General features: G+C 56.1%; 1 protein-coding gene across 4 annotated transcripts in view; it reads right to left on the reverse strand.

The window, feature by feature from the left end:
- AHRR (aryl-hydrocarbon receptor repressor) overlaps positions 1-12,622 on the reverse strand; it is a 79,264-nt gene extending 66,642 nt beyond the window's left edge. For 2 of the 4 annotated variants that reach the window (XM_021077068.1, XM_021077067.1), the window contains exons 1-2: positions 12,514-12,622; positions 3,535-3,605 (exon numbers count right to left, since the gene is read on the reverse strand). In XM_021077068.1, the coding sequence (XP_020932727.1) occupies positions 3,535-3,596 (62 nt within the window). In that variant the 5' untranslated portion in view covers positions 3,597-3,605; positions 12,514-12,622. Of the gene's footprint in view, positions 1-3,534; positions 3,606-11,290; positions 11,671-12,513 lie in introns of those variants that run through there. The other 2 variants (XM_021077070.1, XM_021077069.1) reach the window with 1 other exon arrangement.

Consider the following 12,846-nt stretch of genomic DNA (forward strand, 5'->3'; position numbering starts at 1 on the left):
GGCCCCAGCGGGGACCACCCGGACGCCCCCCGCAGGTGAATCAACCCCGCGGCACCTGCACACGGCACAGTGCCCTGCGGCAAAGGAAGGGCACACGGAGGAGCAGTCAGCCTCGCCCCCCAAGGCACAGAGGCCCCAACACACACACACACACACACACACACACACACACACACACACGCACGCACGCACGCACACACACGCGCGCAGGAAATTCTGGGAGGTGCAGACCAGTCCCCGGGCGAGGTTCAGGGTGGCAGGACCAGGGCACCAGGGAGCCTGGGCCGTGATGGGAGCAGCCTCGACCTCAGCCATTTTGCCTGGCTGTTTGCACACCTGTGCCCTGTGTGTGCAGGTCACTGCGCTCGGGCACAGCCCAGAAAAGAGGAGAAACACAAACATGCACAGGACCCACGGCTCACACACCTCTGAGCTCAAGGTGCCGGGACACGGACTCTGCTGCCGTCACAGCCCCAGGAAAGGGTGACTGCCAGGGTCCGCTTCCCTCCAGGGCAGGGCCGGCCTGAGGGGCCCCTGGGGAGCAGGTCCCTGGGCCAGGTGCCCGTGAGAACACACAAGCCCCCCGACGGGGCCTGTCACAGGCTCCTCGGCTGCCATCGTCCACCCCTGGAGGGTGGGCCAGATCGCAGCCCGCAGCCGCCAAGGGCCAAGGAGGCACGTGAGGCTCGGAGCAGCCTTTGCGGCTCACACCCCAAGCCGGGCGGTGGGCCCAGGCCCTGCACACATGCCCCCAGGCTTCATGACACATGGACACCGGTGCTCGGAGAGGCCAGGCCAGTCGCATCTCTTGGAACAGTGGGGAGTGTGTTCAGGTCAGTCCACGTCCTTCACTGCTCCCGCATCACAGGGCCAGTGCCCAGAGCCACCACAGATGGGCGAAGACACAGCAAGTAGCCAGCACGTCCCAGGAGCCGTCACTGGCCACACAGGGAGAGAGAGGCTGACCCCACATCCTACCCCAGGAACACTTCCGAGTGCTCAACAGCTTCAAACAGGCGCAAACCAAGGAACCCATTAAAATGCAGAAAAAAGATTAGGGAAATTTTCTCAAATCCGAAACAGGGAAGATCCTTCTTTGGGATGTAAAATTAATTCGCCAAAAAGGAAAAGATCAATAAATTCAGCGTCGTGAAAATTAAACGTCTGTGCATGTAAAGAACAGCACAAATAAAATCAAAACTGAGGAAAGGTATTTGAAACACATTCGAGGAGTTCCCGTCGTGGTACAGCAGTGAACGACTCCGACTGGGAACCATGAGGTTGCGGGTTCGGTCCCTGACCTCGCTCCGTGGGTTCAGGATCCAGCGTTGCCACGAGCTGTGGTGTAGATCGCAGACGCTGCTCGGATCCCCCGTTGCTGCGGCTGTGGTGTAGGCTTGTGGCTACGGCTCCGATTAGACCCCTGGCATGGGAACCTCCTTGTGCTGCAGGAGCGGCTCAAGAAATGGCAAAAAGACCAAAAAAAAAAAAAAAAAAAAAAAAAAAAAAGAAACACATTCAAGAATTAGTCCCCCGTGTATGTGTGCAAGCTCCTGCAAATTAAGAAGCACAAACACAATCCAATAGAAAAGCAAGCAAAAGTCATCAACACAGACAGTTCACAGAAAAAGAAATACCCGCCGGCCCACTTGGTGACACCGATGAACTCACAACCCACGCCCTCGGGCTGAGCAACCCCACCTGTAAGAATGCACGTGCCTGCTGTGTCTGGCCGGGATTCACCCGCTTGTGAGCTAGTAACGTGCTACTGTCCGCAGATCCTGGCAGAAAGTCAACGGCAGGAAACCCACAGCAGGCAGCGGGAGCATCTGCGGTCTGTGTCTCTGACCCACAAGCCCGTGAGGTGCACAGAGGGGTCCAGGCAGGGGCTGTGGGTGCAGGTTTGTGTTGAAGGTGAGGAATCCACCACTTTCCCAGCAAACAGTGAACAAGCCTGCTCATCCGGCAAGGAACGTGCCAGCACGTGCAGCCATGGCCGTGGCCCCTCCAGCGACCACCCGCGCCCCACCTGGCACGAAGCCACTCGCCGCAGAGTGATGAGCGGGGAAACGGCCTGGACACGTGCTGGTGGAGGGCTGGAAACAAATGACACTGCATCCTGCACAGCAGGACGGGGGGCCTGTGAGGGGCCGCGTCCAGGCACATGGCAGTGGGTATGGCAGCGCACCTGAGGGCAGGGAGTTTACTCGCTGCCCACAGGTTGGCTGGTTATGCAGGACGATCTCGGCAAGGATCGGCAAGAAACTGCAAACCCAGGCGGGGAACCTGGGGCGCAAAGGGCCTGGGGGGGCGGCTCTTCGCTGAGTTTTGAATGACGTGGACATAGCTCCCCCATCAGTAAATAAAACGTCAATAAATCTCCTGATACGTGCCTCAAGCTCATGGTCTCAGACGCTGAAATTAGAACAAGATCACAATAAACGGAGGGCAGTCTGACCTTTGCTCCCTGGTCTGTCCCCAAGAGTGTGGTGTACACAGACCCCCAGACTGAGCCCAGGGCACACAGCTGGGTCTCCAGGCACTTTCTTTCCTTTTTTAAGGTGACAAATGTTCTCAGCAGAACAAACAAGCTCAGAACGCAGGTTCCCCCACTGCCTGGTCCTGGGCCCAGTTACAGAGCCATCTCAGCTCCTGTGTCTCATCCTAGGTGCACAGTTCTGCCCTCCTGCGCCTACCCTGCCCCCGAAGACCAAGCTGAACACTTGCCCCCAGCACCCCGGCTCCATCCCAAGGCCCACAGCGGCCACACAACCGGCTCAGGCCACAAACACTTTCCAAAGTCCAGCCTCACCAGCCGCGCCGCCGTACTTGGCTGGGGGTGTCCACACTCCGGTGAAGCCCTCACGCCAGAGGTACAGAAACCCAGGCCCACACAGACACTACACAGGTGTGCACAGGCCCACGGGCTCACACCCAGACAGAGCTGCATTACACACATGAGGCCACAGGACACACTTGCATGTCAGCTTATACACCCAGCTGTGTCTCACACACACACAGCCCCAGACAGCAGTGGACACAGCAGGACCTGGTCCCAGGAGCCAGAGGTGGCCTGTGGGCTCTGGGAGCCGCTGCCTGCTGACCTCCGGGCCAGGCAGCACTGCTGTTGCTGCAGCCACAACCACCACCTCGTGGCTCCGAGCTCCCCCTTGGGCAGCCTGGGCGGGTGGGGAGCGTGTGAGTGGCGGGGCCGCGTCCCGGGGCTGGGTCTCCCCTCACTCTCTAACTCAGCCCCCCAGGGCCACGGCGGGTGGGGAAGAGCCCCGATCTCCTTTCACTTGGGTGAAGCCCCGAGGAACTGTGGGTGCATCCGGCTGAGGATGGGGTCTCCCGGGCAGGGGGCCGGCATTCCAAACAAGGCGTCCCTGGACCCGGCCACAGCTTGCGGTCGGAGCCAAGCCAGGAAAGCAGCCCCGCTTCTCTTTGTCCCTAAAATCCACTTTTTTTCGCTGAAAACACCAAGGCCTCGCCTGCTTCAGCAACAGTGGGCAGCGGAGAAGGGGTGGTACTCACTGCTTCTGGACGGGCTTCCTCCTTTTCCTCCCGGCGTACATGCAGTCCCCCGGCGGAATCATCGTCCGGGCCTAACAGAGAAAGGGAGCATCAAGCTGGGTGCCTTGAAGAGGCCACAGCGCCCGCACAACTCCCCAAACCAGCCACCACGGTGGGGACGGCGGCAAGGGGCCCTGCCCCCAGGACCCACTCGTGCCACACCCTCGGACCCAGCAGGGATGCGGCCAAGTCCTGGCCTCCCCCTTCTGTGGGCAGCTTCGCAGCCGCCAGCCTGGCTGAGGACCCACGGCGCCACGCTCCCGGGAGACAACGCAGCCCCGTGCTCAGAAAGCTGACAGCAGACAAACATCCCGAAGCACCAGAAAACAGGAGCCACCCCGAGGGCCTCCGTGAGCAGGACGCATGGCCGCAGGCGCCCAGGGCCATGTGCTGGGTCGGGGCTCCGTGCAGGCGCACCCTCTCAGGGTGGCCAGTCTGCTCCCTGACCCCTCCCCTATGGCTCTGTCCTTTTCCACGTAACATCCCTCTCAACCCAAGTTGGGCTTCCACTTTGGTCACTAACTCATACCTGCAGTGAGCCCAACTGATCACACCTGCTGGCCTCCACCACGGGTGCTGGACACAGATGCCTGTCCCTAAGGGGCAGTCCAGTATCTGTGCCCCAAGGCTGGTCAGCTTGCCTGTCACCTCAGGGAGGGCATCGGATTCCCGTTTCTTCCCATGCAGAGAGGGTACTGGAGCCTCACAAACACCCTGCAGCCCGGTGGCAGTGAGCACTCCAGGCCAGACTCTGGGCCAAGAGAGGTGGAGAGGGGTTAGCAGCCCTCCACGGCCTCAAGCATGTGCAGCCTGGAAGAGGAATAAGGTTCAACACCCAATTTCCATCCTGTTCAGAAAGTGCAGGGAAAATGTCGGAGACATGTCATGGATCCACTTTAAACATAAGAAACACATGTTGACTATTAAGACCTGACAAGGAAAAGAAATGGATCAAAGAAAGATACACTCTTCAAAAGCTGGAGGAGCTCTGTGAGTATTAGACAAAGGAGACTTTGGAAAAAGGACTATTACCAGGGACAAAGAGGGCTACTGTATAAGGATAAAGGGGCCACTTTTCCAAGAAGACACAGCCATCCTAAATGAGAATGCACCAACCAGAGCTTCAAAATACATGAAGCAAAAATGAATACACCTGTCGGTACCTTGGACATCCCTCCCAGGAAATCATTGCACGACGCAGGCTGTCCAAACCACAGCCTTGGGCCAGTCGAAATGTAAAGAGCACCCGCCAGTCACAGCAGAGTAGGCATTCTTTGTACAGGGAACATTCGTCCAGACAGACCATATCCTGGGACTTAAAACAATCCTTGACGGATTTAAAAGAATAAAAGTCATACAAGGTATGTTCTCTAACAATAACAGAAATAACCTAGAAAGATATATGGAAATTTCCCAACCCTTTAGTAAGCAACCCACTTCTAAATAATCATAGGTCAAAAAGAAAGTCAAAAGGAATTTAGAAGTATTTTAAACTGAATGAAAGCGAAAAATACAACATATCAAACATTGTGGGATACAGCTGAACAGCATTTTGATGGATACTGATAGCAGTAAATGTCTATATGAGAAAAAATTTAAAGTTTCATATAAGCAATCTAAGCTTCCACTTCAAGGAGCTCACCTTATGGCTCAGTGGTTAACAAACCCGACTAGTATCCATGAGGACGCAGGTTCAATTCCTGGCCTTGCTCAGTGGGTTAAGGATCCTGCATTGCCATGAGCTGCAGTGTAGGTCGCAGATGTGGCTCAGATCTGGCGTTGCTGTGGCTGTGGTATAGGCAGGCGGCTACAGCTCCGATTAGACCCCTAGCCTGGGAACCTCCATATGCCGCAGGTGCAGCCCTAAAAAAGACAAAAAGACAAAACAAAACAAAACAAAACAAGGAGCAGAGAGAATTTAATTAACTCAATAAAGGATATCTACATTTAAAAACCCTATAACCAACATCACACCTAACAGTGAAGGGCTGACTCCATCTCAGATCACAGACAAGGCAAAGACGCCCCCAGCACCATTCCCATTAGTGTGCCCAGACAACATGAAGGGACCCACGGAAAATTCCAAAATGTGGCTAAGACAAATATCTTACAACTTATAGCAATTGAGTTTAGCAAGGCTGTAGGGAAAAAAGACAACATGGGAAAGTCGGTTGTGTTTTTATGCATTTGCAGTGAACAACTGGAATACAGATCTTCTTTCAAACCAGTGCCATTTACAACAGCACCAAAATAAAAATTAAATGTTTAGGCATTTCAAGAGGTTTAATATGTGCACCTGGGGCCCTGAAAAATAAGCGGAATGGAGGTGACAGGAAAAAAAATTAAGAAATAATAGCAGAAATTAGTCCAAACAATGAAAACTGTAAACCTACAGATTCAAGAAGTCAATGAACCCCAAGCACAAGAAACAGGAAGAGAATTACACCAGGTAAATCATAGTCAAATTGCTCACAACCAGCAACAAAAAGAATAATCTTAAAAGCCACCCGGGGAGTTCCCGTTGCAGCTCAGCGGAATCGAATCTGACGAGGAGCCATGAGGTTTCGGGTTTGAGCCCTGGTCTCGCTCCGTGGGTTGAGGATCCAGCATTGCTGTGGCTGTGGTGTAGGCCAGCAGCTGCATTTCTGATTCGACCCCTAGCCTGGGAATCTCCATGTGCCGCGGGTGCAGCCCTAAAAAGGAAAAAAGACCAGAAAGGCCAGCCGCAAAAACAGCATTGGGTATAAAGAAGCAAAGCTAAGTATGGCAGCAGGTGCCTCGGCAGAAACGCGTGAGTGGCAGGGCTACCTTTAGAGCACCGAGAGGAAAACCTCCGCTAGAGCCCAAACCCCGTGGAAATATCTTCCAGAAATGAGGCTCAGTCGGTTTTCAGGCGTAGACGAGCTGAGAGAATTCACTGCCAGCTGACCCACACCATGAGAAATGCGAGTGTCCTCAGGCCAGAGGAAAATGATACCAGATGGGAACGTGGGTCCACAAAGTGGACCAGAAAAAGCACAGGAAGTGGCAAATGCGCGGGCAAAACGCAGGGCTCCTTCTCACTGTCTAAACATCTTTAGAAGGCAGCTGGCTGTTGAAACAACAACGATGACAGTGTGTTGTGGGGTCTGTAACCTGCAACGACGTCAAGGGCGCGGCAACTACAGCCCGAAGGCGGGGGGTGGCGGGGGGCGGCGGGGGGCGGTGGTACTGGGTCGGGCGCAATGGTATCCGAGGGCAGTGCCTCCGAGCTTGTTCTGCAGATGGGCCGGACCCTTCGAGCGTTTCTCCTTCGTCGTGGGTGCAACGCGACACCTGCCAGAGTGAGGGGCTTCTTGTTCCCACTCGCCTCTGCCAGAGGGAGACTCAGCCACGGCCTCCACCACCGCCTCCAAGGACGCCCTGTCGGCTTCTCCTTCGGTCCTGAGTACCCCTCTGAGCTCTCTTTCCACTGTTGTTAAGACTGCTTTAGATTACTGCCTCTCGAGTCAAACAAGAAATTAAGTAAAAACACATAAGAAGCTGATTTTTTTAAAGTTCACACGTTTTAGAGATATAGGCCAACACACGTAAAAGAAATGACACGTCAGCAATTTGCTCCTACGTAACTTGGGGAGCAGAGGGGGGTTTAAATGACACTGGAGCAGCCAATATTGACAGTGCATCATTTATGCTGCTTGATAAATAAACTGGACTCACAATAAAATACTCTCCACTTTTTTTGACAGGCAAGAAATAGATTTATGAAGATAGGCCGCTTATGAGAGACCCAAGCGGGCAAGCGAGGAGGCTTTGCGAAATACTCTCCACTGTTGTGAAAGATCTGATCATTTTCAAAATAAAAAGGTTTTTTGAAAGCATTAAAAAGAGAGAAATGCGGCCTAAAAATAAACATACTGTGGTCAATTGATTTTTAACAACAAAGCCATTCAATGCCGACAGAACAGTCTCCTCACCAAAAGGTGCTGGAACTACTGGACACCCACCCACTAAAGAGTGAAGGTGGACCCTACCTCAGACCATTTACAAACACTAAGCAAAATTAGCTAAAGACCCAAGTGTAAGAGCTAAAACCATAAAACTCTTAAAGAAAGCCTAGGGCTATATTTGAATGACCTAAAATTTGACAGTGGGTTTTTCAGATATGTCACAAAAAGCATAGGTAAGAAAAGGAAACTTGGATAAACTGAACTTCATCAGAATTTGAAACATGGGCTTCAAAGGACACTATCGGGAAAGTCAAGAGACAAGTCACAGAGTGGGAGAAAATATTTGCAAATCACATATCTGATAAGGATCTAGTACCCAGAGTTTATAAAGAACTCTTAGAACTCAACAACAAAAAGACAAACAACCTAATTAAAAAGGAGCAAAGGACTCTTTTTTTTGCCTTTTTAGGGCCGATCCCGCGGCACATCGAGGTTCCCAATCGGAGTCCAATCGGAGCTGTAGCCGCCGGCCTACACCACAGCCCCAGCAACATGGGATCCGAGCCTCGTCTGCAACCTATGCCACAGCTCACGGCAACACTGGATCCTTAACCCACTGAGTGAGGCCAGGGATTGAACCCGAAACCTCATGGTTCCTAGTCAGATTCGTTAACCACTGCGCCACGACGGGAACGCCAGCAAAGGACTTTCATAGACATTTCTCCCCCCAAAAAAGTATACAAGTGGTCAAACAAGCCCATGAAAAGATGTCCAACACCACTAGTCTCCAGGGAAATGTAAATCAAAACTACGATGAGACACCCCTTCATGCCCACGGGCGTGGTTATTATTTTTAAAAACGGATGATAACGAGTGTCGGTGAGGAGGTGGAGAAACTGGATTCCTCTTGCATTGCTGGTGGGTGTAAACTGGGGCGGCATCACCTCAAAAAGTCCAACTCACAGTCACTCTGTGAGCCCGCAATCCCGCCCACAGGCATGTGCCCAAGAGACCTGAAGACACACGTGCAAACCAAACCTGGCACTCCAACACTCAGGGTATCACCAGCCACAAGAGCCAACAAGTGGAAACACCCCAACGCCCACCCAGTGACGAATGGATAAACTCAACGTGGTCCAGCCATGCAGTGGGACATGACTCAGCCGTGTGAAGGAACGAGGGTCCGGGGCTCCCTGCAACGTGGATGGGGCTTGAAAAGGTGACACTACACAACAGAAGTGGACACGAGAGGGCCTGAAAGAAGCAGACACAAACGGATATGTATTGACTCCGTTTCTGTGAACAGGCAAACCCAGAGACGGAAAATAGATGAGCGGTTGTAGGGGCTGGAGAGGAAAATGGGGAGGGTCTGGCGCGGGTAGAGCATACGTTTGCCATGAAGAAAATGTCTTGGAATTCGATAGAGGTATGGCTGCACAACGTTGCAATACACTAAAGAACTGCTACTGGGAGTGCCCATCGTGGAGCAGTGGTTAACGAATCCGAATAGGAACCATGAGGTTTCGGGTTCGGTCCCTGCCCTTGCCCAGTGGGTTGACCATCCGGCGTTGCTGTGAGCTGTGGTGTAGGTTGCAGACGCGGCTCGGATCCCGCGTTGCTGTGGCTCTGGTGTAGGCCAGTGGCTACAGCTCCGATTAGACCCCTAGCCTGGGAACTTCCACATGCCGCGAGAGAGGCTCCGGAAAAGGCAAAAAGACAAAAAAAAAAAAAAAAAAAAAAAAAGGAAAAGAAAAGAACTACTACTGAACTGTACTTTTCTTTTTGCTTTTTAGGGTTGCGCCTGTGACATACGGAAGTTCCAGGGCCAGGGGTCCCATTGGAGCGGCAGCCACAGCAACACAGGATCTGAGCCACATCTGCAGCCTACGCCACAGCTCAAGGCAATGCCAGATCCTTAACCCACTGGGCGAGGCCAGGGATCAAACCCACAACCCCACGGTTCCTAGTCGGATTAGTTTCTGCTGCACCCCGAATGGAACTCCTTTTTCTTTCTTTCTTTGTTTTTTTTTAGCAGCTTAAAGCTGTTTTTGACCCCCAGCTCCCACCTCCCACCCCGCAGAACTCCCGGGAGCTCCCAGTCTCCCAGCACACGCTTCTCTCCTGCCTCTCCTTCCCTTCCCCTCCTCCTGTACCGCTGCACAAATGTTGCTTATATTTGTATACGTTCTGTTTTTAATGAGGTAAAATTCACATTACATAAAATTAACCACTCAAAAATGTACAGTTCTGGGAGTCCTCATGTGGCTCAGTGGGTTACGAACCCTGCTAATATCCATGAGGATGCGGGTTCCATCCCTGGCCTCGCCCAGTGGGTTAAGGATCTGGCATTGCCTTGAGCTGTGGCGTAGGCCGCAGATGTGGCTCAGATCCTGTGTTGCTGTGGCTGTGGTATAGGCCGGCAGCTGTCACTCCTATTCGACCCCTAGCCTGGGAACTTCCATATGCCCCGGTGCAGGCCTAAAAAAGCAAAAAAAAAAGACAAAAGAAATAAGCTGCTAGGGATGGAGTCCCCTTGGGGCTCAGAGGGTTAAGGGTCCATTGTTGCCACTGCAGTGGCTCGGATCACTGCTGTAGCATGGGTTCAGTCCCTGGCTGAGAAACTTGCACATGCCGCGGGTATAGCCAGAAAAACAAAAATAAATAACAGTAACAAACAGGCTGCTGGGGATGACGCAGCAGAGGGAACAGGAGAGCTCTGCAGGACCAGGACGGGTTGGGCGGGGGAGCCCGGAGGGGGTCCGGGAGGCCACAGGCTATGGCAGGAAGAGGTGGATGGACACCTCAGGGGTCAAGCCTTCTCGGCTCACCCCGAACCACGCCGCCCTGCCTGCGCTTCTCTGGGAAGCAGATCAGACCTTCGGCGGCTGGAGCCTGAAGTGCAAGGCCATCCCGTCCGAACTGCAAGGCCGCTCAGCTCAAGCCAGAGGGGCCTGAGCTGCACCCAGGCCCAGCCCTAGCCTGAGGGATGTTCCCCTCCCCCACCCCCGCACCCCAAGGGGGCGGCCACCCAGCAACCCACTCCACACTTCTCAAGGTCAAAGGTAAGGGCGTGGCTGACCCGCCCCCGCCCCCGGGACCATCCCCAGCATCACCTTTTAAATGAGCCCCAGGCTCAGAGCAGGGGTGGGGTGGGGGGGTGACAGGAAGATCAGGAGGGGGCCAGGGGACACGGGGGGGGGGGTGCTGACCCCCTCCCTTTCCTCCATCCAAAGCCCTCTCCCCACAGCAGGAGGTGAGACAGGACCCAGGCTCAGGGCACAGCCCCTCCCCATCTCGCCCACAGCCACAAAGCCCTCCGTGGAACGGCCCCCAAAACACAGGTTGTGGCCAAAAGCGGCAGAGCAGATAAACACTCTCCAGGTAGCCCGCTGGGGGTGGGGGAGAAATCCGGGGGGCCAGCCATTGTCCCCTGGAGAAGCCGTAGTTCGGGGTCCAGTTCTGGCGCAGCCTGCGCTAGAATCCTCAGCCCAGGCTCCATTTTCCTGAATGCCAGGGCACTGCCCTGGAGAAGCCCCTGCGGGACTGACCAAACTCCCCAGACAGGCGCCACGGAGGCGTCCCGAGCTTACAGTGCTTCGGGGATTTGGAACTTCTCCGCGAACCTCTCAGGGTAAAGGTAACAGCTGCCCGTTTCGGAAAATACACATAAGGACAAAACAAAAATGAAAGATCCTGCACATGACACGACTGCCTGCGACCAACCCAAGAGGCAAACAACGCACCCGTCTGTGTCCAGCTCTGCCCGGTACCCACCCCGACGTCCTCACCTGTAAGCGGGGAGCCTGCCAGCCACGGCTGCTGGCCAGCCCCCTCACCTGGTCAGGCCGCACCACCCAGCAGCTGCCCACCTGCCCACCAGTGGATCCGAGCCCCCCAGCGTGACGGGGCGCCGGCCCAGGAGGCTGCAGGCCCTGATGGCGGACTTTGGGCGGAGGCTGGCCAGGCCCGGGAGCCCGCCTCCGCCGGAGGCCGCCCGGAAAGTGCCCCCGGTGGGTAGGGCTGCTGACCAGGCCGGAAGAGATCCAGTTCACGACTGTCCAGTACCCAGAGCTCGGGGGTGGGGGGTGGGGGGAGACCAGGGCACCCCCTTCCGCACCCAGCCCTGGACGACCAGAGCCTGTGGGTCTCGCACAGAGGCCCTGCCTGAGTCATGGGGCGGCCACAGCTGGAATCCTGCTGGACGCCTCCAGGGGGGCAGAGACCTCCAGCCCCAGCCCTTCAGACCAACCGCGAAACAGACGAGGAGCCGGAGCCGGAGGAGGGCAAGTTTCCCAAGGCCTCTGACCTCTGACCCTGGCTGGTCACCGGCCCTGTGGGCAGCCCCCTCCCCAACACCCAGTGGGCAGGTCCCCCAGGGCTTGTGCCTCCAACAAAGTATCTTCAATCTGGGATTTTCCGCCACTCAAAATAAGCCTTTAGGGAAAAACTTTCTTAGTGCCACTAACTGAAACCCCACGAATTCCTGGAAAACGCGCCTTCCGCTGCTCCTCCCGAGTATGAGAACCAAGGCTGGCGCTCTCTGCCCCAAAGGAGGGGCTGAGCTCGCGCCCGGCTGCGCGGGGGCCCCCAGCTGGGGTCTCCCCTGACCAGCTGCCCTGGGGAGGGCTCAGGGGTCCAGTTCAAAGTGCTCCCCCAGCATCTGCCCAAAACCTTTCCGAAGGAAACTGGCCCCAAAGCCAAGGGCAATTGGCCCGACTCCCCCAAGAGAAGTGGGTTCCGACGCTCCAGGGGCCGGGACACTGCGGGACGGCAAGCAGTGGCGGTGGAGCGGCTTCCCTCAAAAGCCTCGTTTTCAGGTTTAGGTGAGAAGCTGCCCGTTGGACCTCAGGGCCGAGCGACGAGAGGATGGAGCGAGCAGAGGGGGCTGGGGCGACAGGGCTTGAGGAGGGAGGGGTGGCGGAGCCGAGCGAGGGGGATGCTTGGGAAGACGGCTCTGCGCGCGCGTCTCCAGCGCGGAGCCGGGCGGCCGGAGCTCGCCCGGGGCACTTACCCTGCCGGCGGCGCGCGGAGGCTCAGGCGCGCCCGCGGGAGCAGTCGGCCCGGACCGGGAGCTGTGGCGGCGCGGCTGCCCGCGCTCGCATCTCGGGGACCAGGCGGCGGCTGCGGCCGCGGAAGGAGAGCCCCACCCCGGCACGCGAGCCGCCCCGCCCCGGAGCCGCCCGCGCCCGCGCCCCGGAGGCGGCAGGGGGCGCGCGCTCGCATCCCCGCCCCGGCCCGTGGGTCCCTGGTCTGCGCGCTCCGCAGTGGGGTCGCATCCTGGGCCCCTCGGATCCCCCGGGTCGCCCCAAGGGTCAGTCGGCTCCGGGGTGCCCGGAGGCCCCCG

Source organism: Sus scrofa, chromosome 16 (assembly GCF_000003025.6).
Source record: "Sus scrofa isolate TJ Tabasco breed Duroc chromosome 16, Sscrofa11.1, whole genome shotgun sequence".
Taxonomy (NCBI): Eukaryota; Metazoa; Chordata; class Mammalia; order Artiodactyla; family Suidae; genus Sus; species Sus scrofa.